Source organism: Gadus morhua, chromosome 8 (genome assembly GCF_902167405.1).
Source record: "Gadus morhua chromosome 8, gadMor3.0, whole genome shotgun sequence".
In the NCBI taxonomy this organism is placed as follows: Eukaryota; Metazoa; Chordata; class Actinopteri; order Gadiformes; family Gadidae; genus Gadus; species Gadus morhua.
The window spans coordinates 28,454,837-28,477,611 of NC_044055.1; the positions used below are offsets into that span (position 1 = coordinate 28,454,837).

General features: G+C 42.6%; 1 protein-coding gene across 1 annotated transcript in view; it reads left to right on the top strand.

Moving 5' to 3' along the window:
- The window catches only part of LOC115548971 (uncharacterized), a 138,740-nt gene that overhangs the window by 28,815 nt on the left and 87,150 nt on the right, over positions 1 to 22,775 (top strand). The window contains exons 24-27 of the mRNA XM_030363930.1: positions 194 to 346; positions 3,662 to 3,778; positions 9,555 to 9,707; positions 22,471 to 22,660. Coding sequence (XP_030219790.1) covers positions 194 to 346; positions 3,662 to 3,778; positions 9,555 to 9,707; positions 22,471 to 22,660 — 613 coding nt within the window. The remainder of the gene's footprint in view (positions 1 to 193; positions 347 to 3,661; positions 3,779 to 9,554; positions 9,708 to 22,470; positions 22,661 to 22,775) is intronic.

Below are 22,775 nucleotides of genomic sequence, written 5' to 3' on the forward strand. Positions count from 1 at the left end.
TTAGTCAATGCACCACAAGTCTGCAGCATTACCAATCCCCAGAGTAATTAGGCTGCTCAAACTAGCCACCGACCAGACAAACTCCACAAGGATGACTATTTTAAAGAGAAAATTAATGTTTATTAAAAGCAGAGATGCTCATTGACTTAATTAGGTCTAATTGTTTTATACAAGTTCTAACATTTTGTTTCAGTATCAGTGCAAAGTATCAGTCCTTCTCAACAACAACGTGCCCCTGCTAAAGATGTTGGGCCTGCCCTCGTCTGCTGCCATGGCGATTAACTCTGGGAACCATGGCGATGGCTCATACTATTACCTTCAGAATTGCTCTGCAGGAAATCAACAGGTGGGAGGGGAGAGTTGTGTCTGTCTAAGCATGAAGTGGATAGGCCTGTTGACCTTGTTGCTCATGTTATTTTAAATGATAACCTCTGGATTATTCAACCCAGACCCTATTCCTCTTATAGGGTCTAATACGGGGCAAAACATATGTGTTTGTCCAGTAATGAGCAAGAACACTGAAGGCATATTCCGCAAAACTGCTGCAAAGTGATTCCTTGGGGCATAGTGCCCCTTAATGTACAACCTCTAAAGCGGCTTTTTTTTTGCCAATGCCAATTTTTATAATAAGTGGCTGACGACACTATGGAGTTGATCACTACAGAGTTATTCATCTCTTTTATTTACCTTTCGCTTGGTCCGGTCTGTTTGTAATTGGCTCTAAGAAAGTCTCACTAAAAGAAATATATTGCTGTGAAATCTTAATGTTTCAAGAATTTCCATACATAGCATTATATTACAAAGCGACTTGCGGTGCATTCAACTATGAAGTTGAACCCCTTAAACAGTGACAGAAATATTATATACTAAAAATAAGTGAATCAATTACCTTCACATGCTACAATACATAAACAAGTGATAGAGACAGAGAGACTGTAAGAGAGTTATTTTAATATTTTTTCCTTTTCACTTTTCATGAACCAAGAGGCTGTCTGAACAGAGGAGTTTCACACCTGCAGCGGGATATGGGCAGGGATTAAGCTGTTCTAGTGTCCGTTGGGAGCTCACTCCAGCATTGTGGAGCCAGGACTGCAAACAATCAAGATCTAGTTGAGTGGTTGCTGGGGTTCTCACGTAGTGAAGGAGTAGAAATCGCTTGCCAGTCATGGAGCGTGGAGGACCGGCTGTGGTCTAGGGTTTGAAGATATCCTGTATGGGGGGGGGCCTGACCCATTAGCGACAGCATAGGGAAGAACCAGTGACTTGTTTACAATTTAGAAGGCCACCCATATCCAACGCAGGGTGCGGAGGGGAGGTGTAGTGTATCAGTACTATGTGGGTTGAAGACTAGTCCGGATGCCGCATTGTGGATGAACTTCAAAGGACGAATGGTTTGCAAACCAGCCAGAGTTGCAGTAGTAAAGGAGTGAGATGACCTGGACCAGAACCTGGGTGGCCTTCTGGGTGAGGAACAGACGTATCCTCCTGATGTTGTACAGCTTGAATCTTCGGGAGTGGGTGGTCAACCAATGTCACACACTGATTCCTTACCATCCTTGTCGCAGACACCACAGAGTTGCGAATGCTGATGGAGAGGTTTTGGAAGGGAGATGCCTTCCCTGGAAGGCTGAGCTCCGTCAGAGAGTAAAGGGTGGCCAGGACAGAACACTGAGTAGTGAGACCACAGGGAACGGGTGCAGATCCTGGTTAACCTGTAAGTGCAGTACGTGAGAAAGGACAGAGCACAGCCGAACAGAGCGAGTGCAGAGCCTGAGACAGTGGCCTGCCTTGAAGCCGTAAGTTTCAGGAGTTTGTTCTGGGTGAGAGATGCAGAGAGATGTGAAAAGACGACATGCTCAAGAGCTTTGGAGATAAAGAGAACATAGACAGTCGGTCGTTCCTTACATCAGATGGGTTGAGTCTTGGTTTCTTTAAGCAAGGTCCACGCTTTAAGTGTGTCCAGAAAACAACCATTGGTCAAAGTGGTGTTGATGAGATGGGTGAGGAAAGGGAGAAGGTCTGGAGGAAAAGACTGAAGAATGTAATGAGAGATAAGCTCAAGAGGACAGGTTGTGGGGCTGTGGGAGATTACCAGGGGCCCTATTGTGAGTGAGGGGTGAAAAGGATGTTCGAGCTGGAGATGAAGTGGTGGCGTTAGGACAAGTGGTGCAATCAGGTTGGTGGGGGGAATGAGGAGCATATGTCATCATCTTTTTTCACAAAGAAGTGAACAGAATCACTCAGTAGAAGGGAGGAGGAGGAATGGGTGATTAAAGAGGTTGGAGAAGATAGAACAAGGATTGGAGGAGGGTTGAATTTGATATTCACCATATTGTCAATACAGACACTTAAAATAACAAGCATGTTAGTGGCAAAAAAACAGCACTTCAAGATGTATGTACACTGACAGGGCGTCACTGCCCAAAAGAGTTCCATTGCAGCCCATTTGGTGGATAGTGGCTGGCTGACCTCGATGTTTCAGAGATGGTTGTCTGCATTAGCAAAAATGACACCATGTTGAATAATCCCAAAGTTATCCATTAAGTTATCTGCAGACAGCTTTATCTATCGCAATTTAATTGATTGATAACAATATATATTCTTCATAAAAATCATGTCTAGGTTTTTTTATCATGATGCTTTGATCCTATGTGTGTGTTGAGACTCTGATCTCTGCTTTTGATCACAAAGAGTGGATGTGCCAAAATTTCCTTCAACTAAATGAGGACAAAACCGAGATAATTGTACTAAAAGGAAAGGCACCAGGGCCCAACACCTTCACTCTCTGTCCCTGAAAACCTCAATCAAAGCCAGAGATCTAGGGGTTATGGATTCAAATTTACATTTAGACAGTTACGTCAAATCAGTTACAAAATCGGCATATTATCACCTTAAAAATGTAGCAAGACTTAGAGGGCTCATGTCAACCGAAGACTTACAAAAACTTGTACATGCCTTTATCACTAGTAAGCTTGATTACTGCAATAGTCTCCTTACAGGTCTCCCAAAAAAAACTCTAAGGAAACTTCAGCTTGTTCATGATGCTGCTGCTAGAGTTCTAACAAAGACCAATCAATTTGAACATATTTTACAAATTCTTAAATCATTACGTTGGCTTCCTGTAGGTCAGAGAATTGATTTTAAAATCATTTTACTAACCTATAAATCCCTACATGGTTTAGGGCCAAAATATTTAACTGATATGATTCCACTACATAAGCCTTCTAGACCACTAAAATCTTCTGAGACCAATCTGTTAATTATCCCCAGAGTAAACACGAAACATGGAAAAGCAGGATTTAGTTACTATGCAACAAATAGCTGGAATAAACTCCCTGAGGATTTAAGACTAGCCCCAACTCTGACAACTTTTAAAACCAGACTGAAGACTTTTATGTTTGCTTTAGTTTTCTGCTAAATCTTAAATACATTGAGTAATTTTTTGCATATCTTTTCTTTTCTTTTAATTCATTTTAATTCGTTTTATTTTATGACAATGTTTATATGTGAAGCACTTGAGTCACAATGAGTCTGCCTTGTGTATGAAAAGTGATACATAAATAAAGTTGCCTTGCTTTGCCTTGCCTACCTTTCTACATTTGAACTTAACCTCATTAACAGAATCTATGCAATAAACAAAATGCTGTTTTGTTGTTTACAGTTTACCAAGAAGATGACAGTGACAATGTCCTCTGCAGATGCAGGAATAAACAGTAGTTTTATTCATACAGTGAACTTCCTGCGGGCTCTCGGAGTCCCTGAAAACAACAGCATTCAGGTGAGAAACATTTCCGTGAAAACAACAGCATTCAGGTGAGAAACATTTCCGTGAAAACAACAGCATTCAGGTGAGAAAAATTTCTGTGAAAACAACAGCATTCAGGTGAGAAACATTTCAGTGAAAACAACAGCATTCAGGGGAGAACGTATGGAGTCAGATTCCTGCCATAATTCAAACCTGAAAAAAAAAGTTTTAAAGGCTTGTAAGTTTGGGTTTGAAAACTCAACACACTGAAAAAAGAGATTATAACCTGAAAAAAAATAAAACTAAAATTCAAATATCTGTAAACATGATTTTGTGTTCTATTTTATCTTCTTCATCATTTTCACCAACACATTTTCAAAGTTCAAACAATTTCACCAGCGCATTTGCAGTTTCAAATCTGGCACTGTTCTAACAGTGTATTTCATTGTTGCCCGGTTTTGAAACCTTGTAAATGGGATTCTGCAAACAGGTGTTCATACATTGAGAAATACGTTTTGAAAGGTTGAATATTTAGTTTTAAAAACTTGTAAAGGTGTACGTTTACGACATTGCAACGTATTTTTTCAGAACTGACTTTTCAGCACTGACTTTTCAGAGATTTGACCACACAGGCGCAAGCTTTGAGTCACGTGAATATTGGCAGTGTTCTGACGCCACTCGTTTTGAAACTCCTGACAGTCGAATCTGAAAAAAAGAAAAAAACGTTCTTCGGGGCGGGACCATTTAGCTCTAAACCTATTGGTTGCTCTCGGCTGACGTACATTCCAATCACATGTGCCGTTCACCGGGCTGTGCGTGATTGACAGTGCTCTGCCGATGACACGAACAGGGCCGTAGCACCAAATCCTGGGCCCCTATACTATAGGTACTGATGTACCCCCCTGCGCCAGATTGTTGACGGGGGGAGGGAAGGGATTGTTGACGGGGGGGGGGGGGGGGGGGGGGGTTCCGGAGCGATTGTTGACGGGGGGGAGTGGGGTAAGAAAAAAAAAAAAAAGGTAAACTAAATTTTTTTTTTTTTTTTTTGGTCATGGGCCCCCCCTCTGCCTTGCGCCCCCCCCACAACTGTCCCCTTTGTCCCCGCAGTCCGACGGCCCTGGACACGAATAACAAGCAACTTTCGCGGTTGATTTTGATTTCCATTTTCTGGAACCAGAAGCTGTGTTCGACATCGTTCCCTATACACTCGTTCCCTATTCCCTATATAGTGTACATGATATAGTGCACTATATAGGGAATAGGGAACGAGAATTCGGACACTACGCCCAACATTTCTAAACGTCATTTGCGTCAGTAAATGCGCCTGGTATTTGTGTGACGTGATGCGCCGACATCATCTAAACAAACCGGGCTGGAGGTTGTATTGATGTTGAATGTTACATTTCCTTGTTCAAGTTTTTTTAAATTAATTTTGAATGTTAAATCCCAAATAAATTGTTGACATTTCTAAACACAAGCCGGAGACTCCATCATTAAATGTATTTCTTTTCGCGGTTATTCAGCTTCTTCTTCTCCCCTGGAAAAATAAAACCGCATTGCATTGTGGTATACGGGAGTAACATGTAGAGAACATCGTATGTACCCTATTTTAAGTCCACTATATAGTGCCCTATATAGTGGACCACTGAGAATTCGAACACCCTACAAAATGGCGTGCACCCTATTTAGTGCACTACATCCATGATAGGGAACGATTTCGAACGCAGCTAGAGTCTCATCTCCATTGGACGCGACTAGCAAGGACGCGTCCTAGCAAGGCTGCAGCCTTCACTTTGGAAAACAGCCATGGTTCCAGAAAATGGAAATCAAAATCAACCGCGAAAGTCGCTTGTTATTCGTGTCATCGGCAGAGCACTGTCAATCACGCACAGCCCGGTGAACGGCACATGTGATTGGAATGTACGTCAGCCGAGAGCAACCAATAGGTTTAGAGCTAAATGGTCCCGCCCCCAGGAACGTTTTTTTTTTTTTTCAGATTCGACTGTCAGGAGTTTCAAAACGAGTGGCGTCAGAACACTGCCAATATTCACGTGACTCAAAGCTTGTGCCTGTGTGGTCAAATCTCTGAAAAGTCAGTGCTGAAAAGTCAGTTCTGAAAAAATACGTTGCAATGTCGTAAACGTACACCTTTACAAGTTTTTAAAACTAAATATTCAACCTTTCAAAACGTATTTCTCAATGTATGAACACCCGTTTGCAGAATCCCATTTACAAGGTTTCAAAACCGGGAACAATGAAATACACTGTTAGAACAGTGCCAGATTTGAAACTCTGCAAATGCGCTGGTGAAATTGTTTGGACTTTGAAAATGTGTTGGTGATAATGATGAAGAAGATAAAATAGAACACAAAATCATGTTTACAGATGTTTGAATTTTAGTTTTATTTTTTTTCAGGTTATAATCTCTTTTTTCAGTGTTGCAAAACCTTTTTTACAAGGTGTTGAGTTTTCAAACCCAGACTTACAAGCCTTTGAAACTTTTTCAAAGGCTTTTTCAGGTTTGAATTATGGCAGGAATCTGACTCCATAAGAACGTTTCAGTGAAAACAACAGCATTCAGGGGAGAAACATTTCAGTGAAAACAACAGCATTCAGGGGAGAAACATTTCAGTGAAAACAACAGCATTCAGGTGAGAAACATTCCAGTGAAAACAACAGCATTCAGGTGAGAAACATTTCAGTGAAAACAACAGGATTCAGGAGAGAAACATTTCAGTGCCGGTTGGTTGATTACATCAACCGGCAGGAAAACCTTTTGGTCAACAAGATCAGATTTAAGATATTTGATATCCCATTTAAATCGAGAGGATCCCATTTAAGAGATTGATTATGGTATTGCATCTGTAATAGGGCCACAGGTTTTTTTGTTTTGATTTGGAAGCTTAGATATTTTGTTGATTATCTGCGCATGTTTAATGAAAGTTTTCGTTACACCAGCCCTTCCCCCCTAGCCTGGATACTAGGGATGGGCAAAATGATTCTTTTCCGGGAACTAGTTCTTTCAGTTCAGTTCACTATAATGATTCGTTTATTTGATTCGGTCGTTTTGATTCGTTCGTTACGTCAGATTACATCTTAAAAAAAAAAAAAAAAAACTTTTTAATTGGTCATGGGTCCGGATAGGATCGTCAAGACCGCAGTCCGCCGTTTGGAGATGCCTGCTATATAGTATATCGAACGTCCCACCAATAATTATACCACTTGCTTAATCTCTATATTTCATTCATGGTTTTACATTTATAATTTTATTTTACTTTACATTTGATTATTCATTGTTCAGGCATTACAGAACTTGCATGGTCATAAATAAAAAATACGAACTGCAGTTTAATTTCTTTGTTTGTTCTTAAATTGACGTAGAATGGAGCAAAGACTCCTGGGATTGGGAAATGCGTTTATCCAATAAACAGATGGAGGTCAAGTCTATTTTCGAAAAAATGTAGGGGGATATATGAGTGGCCCCACGTCGAATGGTATGACCCAAGATACGTCAGACAGAGAAAGCGTGCATATTCGACGGTACCGCCTTGTCATTGGTTTACCCAGGTGCCATTCCAACACCATTGCTACCTCTCATTGGCTGAATCTTTGAGAACGTTGTAGACTCAATCAATATAAGTCGCGGGGAGACGGAGCTCTATTCGTTCGTATATTTTATTTACGTGACCATATGTTTGGTTTATGTTAAAAAAAAAGAATCAAAGAACCAGTTCTTCTTGTTTTGGGGAACCAGTTCTTGTCATTCACGTTCGGGATTCGTTCGGGATAACGAATCAGTCGCGACCGACACATCCCTACTGGATACCAGCCTGAACTCCGCCCACAAAATATTTAGTCTGGGAGATTCAGTCTGGAATTGAGCTCGTTGGGAGGTATTAGGTCAGATCAAAAAGTGATCTGACCAATCAAATTGTAAGGGCGGGCTTTATACGTTGATGGACAGATGATACACATAAACGTAATCAACCACGTCACCAAAGAGCGCTCAGCGCTTTTACTTTTTTTCCCAAAAATGCTGACCGTGTGTCCAATTTGTCCGTGTATCCTTAAATTCTTTTTACAAAACAGGCATAAATCGTTTATGTCCATCTTCTTTTTCTACTTCTTCGAACGTGCGCTCAGTTGAGTTAGTTTGAGAATAGCTGTGCTTCGCACAACATACGTCACATACTACGTTGCTCTGATTGGTTTTAGGTCTATCCAATTGAGCGAAGAGGCATTTTCCTTCCTGGTTCCGCCCTATAATCACAGCCCAATGGTTCGGTCTCAGACTCATATTCTGACTAGAATTATGAGAATGACATCGCCAGGCTAGGCTACTTCCCCCCAACATGCTGGGTCAATTTTTGGCATCACACAGTTGAGTGTTATAGTCATGTCATACACCGTTTGAAAGCTTAGAATCTCAGGAATGTCATCAAATGTCAACCACATGGTGGAATAAATATGTTTAGCGAATATAGATAAAAAATATCCTAGTGTCTTAGGTCAAAATAGCCCCCCTCACCCTCCTCCTCCCTTGGTGCATTCTAACTTTATCGTCGTTGTGGATATCCTTAGCAATGAGTTGATAGCCTACTTCATGTTGGGTCTTGAAATGTTCACAAGAGTCCGAAGAAACCGAATATCAATATTTAGTGTAATTACATTGTGTATATGCACAATCCATCTTATACAAAGCAGCCGAAAAATAGAAAACCGAAACGCTACTATGTTTTTAGGTAGAAAACTGCGATTCAGGGTTTGAATTCCGCTAATGTCATCTGATTCATTGAGTCCACTGTGTTCGCCAGGGTCTCACGGTGACATAGAGCCCTCCCACATGTCTGTAAGACCAATACTTCCTTGTTTACAAGCCTTACAAGCCAATGAGGCGATCACTATCAAAACGGGGCATGTATACTTTGATTGACAGCTTCACCAGCAGACAGCAAGGGTCGGGGACGGGCCTTATCATAATAGCCATTGAAAATACCTTTCTGACGATATCCAGCATGTCAATCAACGTCTCACGTGTGGTTGAGAAAACAAATGCGCAAGGGGTGTGCGTAAACTAGCAGGCTCTTCCCCAGAGTCGGATAGCTAAAACATATCTCATTACATATCAGAACATCTGGTATGCTATCTAAATGGTTCAAACGAAAGCCCAGAGGATAACCTTTCATTTGAGACCAAGATTATGCTTCTACATGTTTGGGGGAAATATTCAAAAGTGAAGCAGCTCATGGCACTTGAAAACACAATAATATATGGAGCTCTGCTATCAATAAATGTATAACTTCATTGGACCTGATCCAGTATTAGAGCTAACACTACTGAGTAATATCTGCAAACACATTGAGTGGTTAAAACAACACCATATAAGGTTATGCTCAAATCAATTGTAACATTTAATTGTGTCAAATAAACCAGACCCTTAAGGGGTGACTTCTTTATCAAGCCATCCTCACCAATATACACTAGATTTCGCCTTTGTCCGACAGATGTTTCTTGAACCAGCTCCAGAGTACATGTCCGTTGACCTTGTAACTCTGAATAAACAACGTGTTGAGCCTCTACCTCTCCTGAATCCTGACACCCCGCTAGCAGAGGCTAGTACCGGGACCATCACCAGCCCCCGCCTGACCCTTCAAATAGCTTTTTCATTCCATTCAACAATAAAACGTGATGTTCGAATGCTTTGAAAAGTGTATATTACTCAACTATACATGCATACATTGCGGCCTTCAACATAACATGTGTTTCCAGTTTTTTTCTCCACATGCCTCCTATATGTGTGTTTTTGCAGATGGAGCTGAGCTCTGGCAAGGAGAAGACTTTAAACCTGCAGTCACAGCTCGGGAGGCAGCAAGCAGTCTTCAGATTGAAGATCAAGGGGCTCTCCCAGACGACAGAGCTAACAGGAACCATGTGGTCCAGCGGGCCGCCCAACATTATAGAGGTAAGGAGGAGTACCTTATATATATATATATATGGTTTTTCCTGGGGTTTCTTTCCCTCTCTTAAAGCTGAACTACGACCTAACATACTGTGACAAGGTTAGGACATGTATATATATATTGGTGATGAGCACGCACCCAGCCCCTATTGAACAGTTTGGTGTAGGATTTTGCTTTGCTTATGCATTGAATCAACCGTGTGGTATATTGTATCATAGAATACAGACAAATGTTTAGCTAGATTTTGTTATTAATAATGAAGCCTGTTATGCATATTGTTGCATTACATTTAATTATTTTTTCCATTTCTTAATATATACGATTTACAGAATGTCGCTTCCTGTTGAAAGAGGGCAGCTAAACTTATTTTGTGTTACGAAGGATAATAGCGCAATACAAAATAACAGATAAAAAACATGAAACACTTTTACCCTGGAATCAATTGGAAAGTATTTTAGTATTTTAGCCTGTATTATTTCTTTAATATGTTTAATGAATTGGGTAAAGGTATATTAAGGGTACATTCATTTTCCCTTCATATAAATTAACATTATAAAGCATTAGCACATGGGATTAAGTTTAAGCTTAGGTTTAGTTTAGCCTAACCCTATTAAATAATGTATAAATTAATACTTTAGTTAACATGAACACCATAACCTTAACTTGTATGCAATTAGTAATGAAAACGATTAGTAAGTTATGGCCAGACTATTAGGCCCCGTCCACACGAAGCCGATTTCATGGCGAAACCGCAAAGGTCTTGTACGGTTCGGCCTTCCGTCCACACGAAGCCGGCGAATCCGCTGACCGAAACCGCAAACTTCTGAAACCACCCTCGGAGGTGGTTTAAAATCTACCCGGTTTCGTTTTGGATTCGTGTGGACGCCTGAAACCGACTGAAACCGCAAACCATGACGTCATCGCCCCCCCCCTTCGATCCTCTAGCCAATGACTGTTAAGCCCGCGGAGTCTCACCCTTTATGCGCATGCTCGCCTCTTTTCTTATTTATTTTCCTTCTGGATTTCTGTAGCAGAAGCAGCGCCCCTTATGGGCCTGGCTTGTGTACTACAGCGTTTCTACAGGTCTACCCGGTTTCGCTTGGCTTCGTCTTTACGGAGATACTTCGAAACCGGATAGATCGAAACCGTAACGGTTTCGCCCGTTTCGGCTTTGTGTGGACGGGGCCTGAGTTAACAGTTATGTTAGTCAAAGGCATGAGCTAATATGTAACATTTCCGAATTAAAATATCTACAAACAACTAGACCTATGTTATATCTTTTTCTGAGTTGTGTACTTCCATTGTACACATATTTTCCAGTGGTGTCATTCGCCCTTTTTCTAGCATCTGGGGAAACATGCTTTCATTCATCCCTCATAATGATTTGTGAACTCCGAAAAAGGGAGTTCAGAAATCATTATGAGGGTTGCCAGAAATACCAAAGAATTGCAATCCAATATAGTTTACGATTAACGATAACTGCGATCTGCGATGTACATATATGTAAGGGCAGATTTAAATGTATTATAAACAGTCTATGTTAAGTCTATTTAAACAGTATTATATACAGTCTATGTTAAGTCAGTTGAACCTGTATTATATACAGTCTATGTTAAGTAACTTTAACCTGTATTATATGCAGTCTATGTTAAATCAGTGTAACCTGTATTATATACAGGCTATGTTCAGTCACTTAAACCTGTATTATATAGTCTATGATAAGTCAGTTGAACCTGTATTATATAAAGTCTATATTAAGTCAGTTTAACCTGGATTATATATAGTCTATGTTAAGTGAGTTTAACCTGTGTTAATTACAGTCTATGTTAAGTCGGTTTATCCTGTATGATATACACTATACAGTCTATGTTTAGTCAGTTTATCCTGCACTATATACAGTCTATGTTTAGTCAGTTTAAACACAAGTTGCTTTGGGGGCAGATCTCTGGCGCTGCTATTATACCGGCGGATTATTGACTCTTGCGCCCGACGCAAATCTAAAATGGGTTGGTCTGAAGTAGCTTAATTGAGACCAATGAGAGTGCCATATTTCTTCTCCTTTAAGAGCCAGCACATTTTAACTTGACGAGTTGATTTAAAAGTACAACTTCTTATTGCTGTATCAGCTGTTCTTTCCCAAATAATTTAACCAACGTTATCATTTACCCTTAACCAAGATTTGGTTTTGGAAGGGATATACTTCGCTCAAGTTTATTATCGTTATTATTATTTTAACGGGTGGCATGAGCCTACTACAGTGTTCACTCAGCTCCTATGGAAGAATTTTTTTGCCATGGCACTTCAAAATAGCAACAACAACTGCGCTATCCGCTAGTGCATTTAGACAAGGTATTAGCCGGTAAGTGGCGGAATTTGCACAGGGACATGCCTCTTCTTTTCGCCGACACGCCTCTCCAGGGTGCAAGTGCAGTGGCACAAGTTTACTGCGGGGGGAAATCTGCTTTACACCAGGTGTAAACTAGCAACGATGTGTAGAAAGTAAATTGCGCTGGGTGCAAGATAGGGCCCACATTCTTTGTGCGTTACAACCTCACTACTGGCCACGCAGCTCATTTCCTGCTTTGAACTGTTGCAGAGCTAGCTGGATACACTCCTAAACAGTGATCTGTAATCTATTTGGAACATTTTGAGACGCTAGTCGTCAGCCAACCTGGTCTCACAGGAATCCGTGTAATGACTACGGACGCTTAACTCGAAATCCGTAGCCACATCACGGAAACACGCCGATTTCCGTGATGTGGCCACGGAATTCGCTCCAATGCAAGTTAATGACACTGATGTTCCGTGGCTCACTCACGGATCCCCGTTTCAACGAGCGAGTCGACCACGGGGATTAATTCAAAACCCGTGGTGGTCTCACTGAAACACTTAAATTGTCCTTGATGTGTCCACGGAAGTTGCTCCAATGCAAGTAAATGACACTGATATTCCGTGGCACACACACACAGATTCCCGTTTCAATCTGTGTGTGTGCCAAAGTTGACCACGGCGGGGGCTTGACTCAAAATCCGTGCTGGTCTGACGGAATCACTTAAATTGTCCGTGATGTGGCTACGGAATTGGCTCCAATGCAAGTAAATGACACTGTTATTCCGTGGCTCACACACGGATCCCCGTTTCAACGAGCGAGTCGACCACGGGCGCTTAACTCACAGTCCGTGGTGGTCTCACGGAATCACTTAAATTGTCTGTGATGTGGCTACGGAATTGGCTCCAATGCAAGTAAATGACATTGTTATTCCGTGGCTCGCACACGGATCCCCGTTTCAACGAGCGAGTCGACCACGGGTGCTTAACTCACAGTCCGTGTTGGTCTCACGGAATCACTTAAATCGTCCGTGATGTGGCCACGGAATTTGCTCCAATGCATGTAAATGACACTGTTATTCCGTGGCTCACACACGGATCCCCGTTTCAACGAGCGAGTCGACCACGGGCTCTTAACTCACAGTCCGTGGTGGTCTCACGGAATCACTTAAATGGTCCGTGATTTGGCTACGGAATTGACTCCAATGCAAGTAAATGACAATGTTATTCCGTGGCTCACACACGGATCCCCGTTTCAACGAGCGAGTCGACCACGGGCGCTTAACTCACAGTCCGTGTTGGTCTCACGGAATCACTTAAATCGTCCGTGATGTGGCCACGGAATTTGCCCCAATGCAAGTAAATGACCAACCCGGTATCACGCAATTGCGTGCTCCTGCGCACGAACGTTAATCTATTGAAGCGTGTTCCCGAGCAGATAGTCCGACTTTTTGCGTGTTACACAAAACGAAATGTAAACCAATGCATTCTGAATGGGAGTGTTCTAAGACAATTAACGTGCTCCACAAAACGGTACGAGAGAGAGAGAAAGAGAGAGCGGGAGGGGCAGAGAGAGAGGGAGAGAGAGAGAGAGGCTTATATAATTAGGCTGTGGAAATTGCAATAAGTTAAGAACACAACTTCGCACGTTGAGCACACAGCCGTGTGACTCGTTTATTTTGTAAAAAAGAAAACCGGAAAACAAAGCGTGCTGAAGGTAAACAAATCCAGCATGGTCTGTGACGTCATGAGACGCACGTACTCCTTAGGGACCGCGATCCCTGAACCACCAAGAACGTAAATGACATGCAGTAAACAACAACACAATTGAAAGAACAACACATAACGAAATATTGTAGGTGAATTATGTTACGGTCACTACAAGGCTATAATTATATTATTTAGCGTGTAATGAGACAATCTATAGCCAAATTGTCGAAGATGCCCGAGAATCTTCGGGGATATCAGCATGGGAAATCGGCGAATCAGACCCATGAAGGGGGGGGGGGGGGGGGGGACACGTTTGTTGAGGGGGGGAGACACGTTTGTAGGGGGGTCAACTGAGAACCCCAATTCCCAGAATCCCCCACGGCTCCGGAACACGGCGTAGCTTATATTAATCTTTATTATCTGAATGGGAAATGCAATATTTTAGGACAGATACACCATTAAACGCGTTTCTAATGACATTTCTAGCGAGAAATGTACATTTTCCTTACATAATCTTCAGTCAGTGAATGTGTATGATCTTTATTAATCTTTATTATCTGAATGGGAAATGCAATATTTTAGGACAGAAACACCATTAAACGCGTTTCTAATGACTTTTCTAGCGAGAAATGTACATTTTCCTTACATAATCTTCAGTCAGTGAATGTGTATGATCTTTATTAATCTTTATTATCTGAATGGGAAATGCAATATTTTAGGACCGATTCACCGTTAAACGTGTTTCTAATAACATTTCTAGCGAGAAATATACTTTTTACTTGCATAATCTTCAGTCAGTGATTGTGTCTGATCTTTAGTTTTATAATTATTAGGATTTGATCGGCTCGCTCGCATGTTTCAACGACGTCAGGTTGCTTTCGCTAAACTAGCAGCTCACGTGCTTCCTGCGTTTGTGTTATTAAACTGTTACTTTATGTAACTTTTAATGATATCATCTTGTTAGAAACACGTATATCTGAGAGCCAACCCGGTCGCCAAAAGCATACGTTGACAGTGTACTTTTCCTGAACACTGGATTACGTCGCATTTCAACATAAAATAGCGTGTTATACAGACACACACACGCACGCACACGCACAGACACACACACACACACACACACAAGCACACACAAGCACACACACGCACGCACAGACACACAGACACAGACACACACACACACACACACACGCACACACGCACACAGTGCATTTCGCTGCTAAAACAGCAACAAAAAAATATTCCCTCAAATATTATTACTTTCAAAACGTTGGCCAAAATGGCCAATAATATCATTTTTTATTTGGGATGCTTCTAGGACATTTTTGGTGGATTTTGAACGGTATGTGGGGGGCACGTTTTTTGCAGGACCTGGCAACCCTGCGCTGTTGCCCGAGATCTGGATCCACCCCGGCGTGGTGCCGTCTCCTTTTGACCTTTTGACCCCAGACTTCTGGGGGAATAGCTGAATCAATTCATTAGTCAATCAGAAGCATGTAAATATCTTCCCGGTGGCGTAAGAGGACGAACAAGGTGTCCTTCAACATCTACGCTTCCAGGAGATTGCAACGGTGCCACACATGAGCATATTCAAACATGTTTAATGGTAGTAATTAGCTGTCGAAATTGGAGGCCTTAATCAATACTGAGCAGCTATTGATTTGCTTCCCGATAAAGATTTGTCACAAATGACATGTTATTTAGCATCTACACGTTGAGCTGAGTCCAATGACACCAAGAACGACACTCTAGCTAATGGTAACATGTGTTTTACATGGTACACCTAGGTCTAGGACATGATCTCGGTGTAGCAAGAGGCCGAGCTTGATCTCATTGGACTCAGCTTAACGTGTAGATGCTAATTAACATGTAATTTGTCAAAAATCTCCATCGGGAAGCAAATCTATAGCTGGTCATTATTGATAAAGGCCTCCAAAATCGACAGCTAATTACTACCCCGAAACATATTCAAATATGATCATGTGTGGCACTGTTGCAATCGTCTCGAAACGTAGATGTCAAAGGACACCTTGTTTGCTCTGTTGCACCACCGGGAAGATATTTTCATACTTCTAATGGATTGATTCATATTTTAAGGTTCTCGGAGTGACACTTTAAGTGGCTGCAGCAGAAGTGTTGAGACGAAAGATGATATCAAGAGATTGATATTGCATTTCCCATTCAGATAATAAAGATTAATATAAGCTACGCCGTGTTCCGGAGCCGCGGGGGATTCTGGGAATTGGGGTTCTCAGTTGACCCCCCTACAAACGTGTCTCCCCCCCCCTCAACAAACGTGTCCCCCCCCCCCCCCCCCCTCAACTAACGTGTCGTCCCCCCCCCCCCCCCCCCCCCCCCCCCCTTCATGGGTCTGATTCGCCGATTTCCCATGCTGATATCCCCGAAGATTCTCGGGCATCTTCGACAATTTGGCTATAGATTGTCTCATTACACGCTAAATAATATAATTATAGCCTTGTAGTGACCGTAACATAATTCACCTACAGTATTTCGTTATGTGTTGTTCTTTCAATTGTGTTGTTGTTTACTGCATGTCATTTACGTTCTTGGTGGTTCAGGGATCGCGGTCCCTAAGGAGTACGTGCGTCTCATGACGTCACAGACCATGCTGGATTTGTTTACCTTCAGCACGCTTTGTTTTCCAGTTTTCTTTTTTACAAAATAAACGAGTCACACGGCTGTGTGCTCAACGTGCGAAGTTGTGTTCTTAACTTATTGCAATTTCCACAGCCTAATTATATATATAGGTTTTGGCATAAACATAACTAGGGTGCACTGTACTATCTGCGCACACCCTTTCTGAAGGAACACGCTTCAATAGATTAACGTTCGTGCGCAGGAGCACGCAATTGCGTGATACCGGGGTGGTCATTTACTTGCATTGGGGCAAATTCCGTGGCCACATCAAGGACGATTTAAGTGATTCCGTGAGACCAACACGGACTGTGAGTTAAGCACCCGTGGTCGACTCGCTCGTTGAAACGGGGATCCGTGTGTGAGCCACGGAATAACAGTGTCATTTACTTGCATTGGAGCCAATTCCGTAGCCACATCACGGACAATTTAAGTGATTCCGTCAGACCAGCACGGATTTTGAGTCAAGCCCCCGCCGTGGTCAACTTTGGCACACACACAGATTGAAACGGGAATCTGTGTGTGTGTGCCACGGAATATCAGTGTCATTTACTTGCATTGGAGCAACTTCCGTGGACACATCAAGGACAATTTAAGTGTTTCAGTGAGACCACCACGGGTTTTGAATTAATCCCCGTGGTCGACTCGCTCGTTGAAACGGGGATCCGTGTGTGAGCCACGGAACATCAGTGTCATTAACTTGCATTGGAGCGAATTCCGTGGCCACATCACGGAAATCGGCGTGTTTCCGTGATGTGGCTACGGATTTCGAGTTAAGCGTCCGTAGTCATTACACGGATTCCTGTGAGACCAGGTTGCGTCAGCGGTTGAATTGCATTTTAGTTAGGCTATTGTTTAGTGAAGACTGATATGCTTGACATAGTGACTTTTTAATTCCCCGCTCCCTTTTTTAAATCAAATCGCTGTAATTCAGGGCCTGGATATCATATATCTTTCCAACTAAAAACAAAAAGCAATTTCCCCTACATCAGCTACCACCATACGTTTACATATAACAGTGATCCCACAGAATTGATTATAGTACTGTTCTAAAGTTAAAACAATGTTCAACATGCTCATAAAGCTATATTTGTGATTGCAAAACAAGCCACACTATTGTTATCATGATTTTCCTTCAGTAATTATCTCCTCCAGTTTTGGAGGCATCTACACCAAACCAATTGCATATTATTTGGCACATATGAGTGCAGTGCGCTATTTGATTACATTATTTTAAAACCTTTTGGATAAAGTGGCGACAGGCGGCACTATAACCCGCAATCAAACAAAAAAGATCTGCCCCATAATTGAACCAATCACAAGTCTGCTTCAAAGTGGCCCAGGGACTTCAAACTTGAGCTTGCTCTTAAGCATGTGAGCATTCTCAAAGAATATACAACGAATTAGCTCATGCCAACCCTGATGCACATACATCCTAGTTTTTAGGGCTACCCCACGATTGAATTCCCTGCATTTTCTACAGCTTGTTGTGTAGTCGACTCATCTTATTGTAAGTTAGCAAGATTTTGGTTTTGTTACTTGCATGCAGCATTTTTATTAGAATTAAATGACATAATGTTCCTAAATGTAAGAAATTAATTCTGTGAACATAATTTCTGTCTCAGTTATTTTCATTGAGCTGTGGTTTCATAAGACATAAAAAATTAAAATAAAATAATAATAATAATAATAATTGGCTTCTTCTAAACCATTGCTCAGACCTGAAAGACATTAGATGCACTTTGGAAGATACACCCGCGGATGAGCATAGATGCAAGGCGGATTCACGAGCGTCACGTTTACTTTAGGTGGATGTTGGAGGTTTACTTTCTGGTGGATGTTGATGGATATTGCACAGCTAGATATTGCACAGATACAGATCTTACCATGAAACTACTTCTTCAAGTTGAACTCCCTCTGCATCAGCAATCGGCTAGTCGGCGAACATCAGGGTGAGTAGAAAGGGACATTTGTTGAACTTCTGTTTAAAGACCTGCCGTGGTTTAATTAGCAGCTTGGAAACATAGATCTGTGATATCGTCTGAGTAATAATTTATACACACTTTATTGTTGCCGTGCTTGTGGAGATTGACATGACAGGGGCTATCGGAGGGTTAGTCAGTTTTAAGGCTGCCAGCCATGTATTAAGCGCTGGTTTCCTATTCAAAGGTAGCCTGTGGAAATTTATGATTACCCCAGCTGCCTTGGTTCTATATTATTCCTTACTGCAGCCAGGGGCCATGCAATAAGATGATCCTCCTGTAGAACTGGTTGTTTGCTTTTCCATAGCCATTTCAGCGAGCCTCAGAGCCTGACTCATTACCAGCTATGGCTGCTAGAGCAACAGAGTAGGAGTAGGTTACCATGCCAGTGACGTAGCTGATTGTTGAAATCCAACATGGCGGCGCCCTGTAACACTTTCACCGTACAATTGAATCCCTTTTAGCAAGTTCACTTTTAGTTATTGTACCAATGAAAAGGCAGACAATACATCTGTTGTATCAACTAAACTTCAAATTTCAGTTCTGTTCATCTTTAATTCACTTGAGAAATGGGTGCTTGGAGTTTTCTGGATGTTGTGTGCTTATCAATAGACATGACCATGTGAATGGGGCTGCAATTCAGGTTTATAAGTGGAACATCTTTCCCTAAATATGACAATTATGTTATTATCTAACTTTCATTAGTGTGTTCTTGACTTTAAATTTTGCTCGGACCCCGTTAATCACCGCTTGCGGTTATATTTATTATTATTATGTAGAGACAATCTCACCATTTAGTTACATTGTCTTTCATTTATTATTGCCTTACCTTTTAAAACATTTTTCCCTTCAACATATATGTAAACGATATCTTTAGTGCTGAAAACATGGAATCAGCAGCTTGGGGGAGGCCGAAGTGTTCAATGCCAGCAGCCTTTTTGGAAAATGGCCCCCTTGGTCATCAAAATGCCAATCTGAAAAAGCCCAATATCCAGATTTCTTCTCAATATATTAAGCTTTTTATGCAGCAAATTTGGCACTTTTATCACAAAATGAACATAAGGTTAGCTATGCTGCCCCACTAATCATGAATATGTGTGACCGCCTTGAATCAAGGTCCCTCGGTTACGGTTAGCGGGTGGCAGGTAGGTCCCAATCGCAGACGGTTCAGGTAAAAGGATAATTTATTAACTCAAAAGGCAAGGAAAACAGGCGACGCGGGGAACACAGGTAACACAGGACACAACTCACCACAAACTAAAATGATCCGACAAGGAACAAAGGAAAGACAAGGGCTTAAATACCAAACACACCGGGCACGCAACGAGTAACAGCTGAAACACATTAGGGGAGGAGGCAGTAATCACACAGGAGGGAAAACTGACATGGGGAGAAAAAAGACCGATACCAAAGTAAAACAGGTAACACACCATAACAAGACAAGGAAACCGACACACCATGACAGTACCCCCCCCTCAAGGGTCGACTACCAGGCGACCCACGACATGCAAAAAAAAGAAAGTCAAATCCAAGTAGGGTGGGTGGAGGGGAGCCAGGAGCAGGGAACAAAGAAAAATGGATTGGGGGAAGCGGCGGTGGGCTCGAGACTGCTGGGCTTGAGAGCGGGCTCGGGACCCGGAAACGTTAATTGGGAACTCGGGACTGGACTCCGGGGCTGGGACCCGGACTGCTTCACGGGCTACGGGGAACTCGGGGAACTCCAGGCTGGGACCCGGACTGTTTCAGGGGAAACGGGGGACTTGGGGGACAAGCAGAGGCCTGCAGCAGCGAAGACGAGGTAGAGGGCGGGCGCCTTCTGGAAGGTTTGGAAGGCGGAACCCCTTCGGAAGGCAAGGTAGAGGGCGGGCCCCTACTGTCCTGGATGAGTGATGGGTCCAAGATGCGGCTCCGGGGAACCCAGGAGTGCTCCTCAGGACCGTACCCCTCCCAATCGACGAAGTACTGGTGACCCCGCCCACAGCGCCGCACATCCAGGAGTTGACGGACCGTCCAGGCTGGATGATTATCAATCATCCTAGGCGGAGGTGGAGGTGGGATGGGGGGGGACAACGGGCTGGTAGAGACTGGGTTGATCTGAGAGACATGGAAGGTGGGGTGGATGCAGCGGAGTGCAGGGGGGAGGTTCAGGCGAACCGCAGAGGGGTTGACCACCTTGGAGATGGTGTAGGGGCCGATGAAGCGAAAGAAGGCAAGGTGGTTCGGGAAGAGGGGCACCCTCGGGAAGGAGTAGGGTTCAGGAACCGGACAGGGCTCGGGGACCGGAGTCAGCTCAGGGGCTGGAGAGAAATGTGAACCGGATGGCACTCAAACTCACCACCCCGACTCTGATAGTCCATAAGGCACCCTCCAACCCGGGCCTTGAAGTGACAGTGCTGCACGTACGCCCCAACACAGCCTCCAACAAAAAGAGCGTCCGCTGGGTCCAATGATGGTCGGATCATTCTGTCACGGTTAGCGGGTGGCAGGCAGGCAGGTAGGACCCAATCGCAGACAGTTCAGGTAAAAGGATAATTTATAAACTCAAAAGGCATGGAACACGGTTGACAAGGGGAACACAGGACACAACTCACCACAAACTAAAATGATCCAACAAGGAACAAAGGAAAGACAAGGGCTTAAATACCAAACACACCGGGCACGCACCGAGTAACAGCTGAAAAAACGTAGCGTCCTTTTAAGGACGCTACGTCATAGAACGCCGACAAGCACTGTTCCAATGTTGAGGACACTTGAAAGCCGCGCCATTTTTGCGTCCTTTGTTTTTGAGAATTCTGAGATTTTTCAAGGATGCATCGCTGCATCCTAGACGAGCCAAAACTACCCACAATCCTCTGCGTTCACTGGGCGGGTTCTTCAAATTGGCAGAGCAGTACACGTTCAAATGAAGTGAAGTTATATTAGTTTTCAGAAATATTTTGTGCCGTATTGCTTTTTATAGATTCATCATGTTAATAATAATCAAGCCTAAAGACCTGTGCCACTTTTCAAACGTTTTTGCAACTTAATGATACGTTGCTATATTTTGCATGGACGTAGCTGGTGTTAAACACCACTGTCAACAATGTCAATTTACTCGCTCACAAGATTACATTATTTATGTATACCTATTTATGTTTGTGTTGAATCGTTTTTTTTTAGGGTCAGCCCAGCAAACGGAGGCTTTTGTGCGCCGGGTGGCGCGCAAACATTTGTTTACCGATGGAAGGGATAGTGCCACTATACAATAAAAAAATTAATGCACAACCGATCATTTGCAATGTTTGTAATTTTTAATGAACGTATATAATGGTATTTTATATGATATACTTATGTGTTCAAACCACTGGTAGATTGTAGGCATATATGAATGAATGAATGAATGAATCAGTTAAATAATATATCCAAATAAATACATGTTTATCATCTCTTTCTTTGTCTTTTCCCCCCTGCATAATAGTAATCAACCGTACTGTAAATGTGATGCATGAATTAAGTTCTCAGACAATTTCACTTAGTTTTATAAAAATTGAATGATTTTCCTTTTAATAAAGACGATTCTATCAACCGCAACAAAGCTTTTTTGACTTCCCCAAAGAGGCTCCATGCGAAGGAGACATGACCGCATTCATAACAGACAAAAGTCAAATAAATATCGATCAGCTTGATTGCTGCCATGTTTTATTCATAAGCGCACATGTGTTTACAAGCGGACACGCAGTATTAAAAAGCGGAAGCGGAAGCGCTTCCAGACTACCAAGTCGTTCCAAAGTCTGAACGTTACAAACGCTAGGAAGCACTCGAGCTAGCATTCTAGTCTCATCTCCATAGGACGCGACTAGCAAGGACGCATCCTAGCAACGCTGCAGCCTTCACTTTGGGAAACAGCCCAAAACAAGACAAGGAAACAGACCATGACACCCTCATTGGCCACAAACAGCAAATGCACGTCAACCTGTCGCTTTGTGTAGCGTTTTACGAAGGACATAATGAGCAAATGCAGCAATGTATTGTGTAAGAGACAATTGTTTGTTCTCAAAACTGGCATCCTCAACCTGTTTCCTCTGAAACGTCCTCCCTGTCTTTGCTCTAGGGCCTCTGTTCTGTCAAGAGAGGGGTTTCTGGCTTTCAATCCCAGGCCCGGTTGGCTGTGGACGGGCACAAGGTGCTGGCTACTGGCTTCAACGTCAGCGTGGTGGACGGGAATCTGGCCATGTTGCTCTCCTTCAACCAACCCAATGGGCCTGCACTCTTTGAGACCGCCCTGACTGCCCACTTCAAAGGTCTTTGTGCTGACCTTTGACCCTTTCCAATGATTCTTTAAGGATTAATTTGTATTTTCATGAACAAATACCAACAGATTTTACATGATCATACATGTTGGATGTGGGGTTTCGA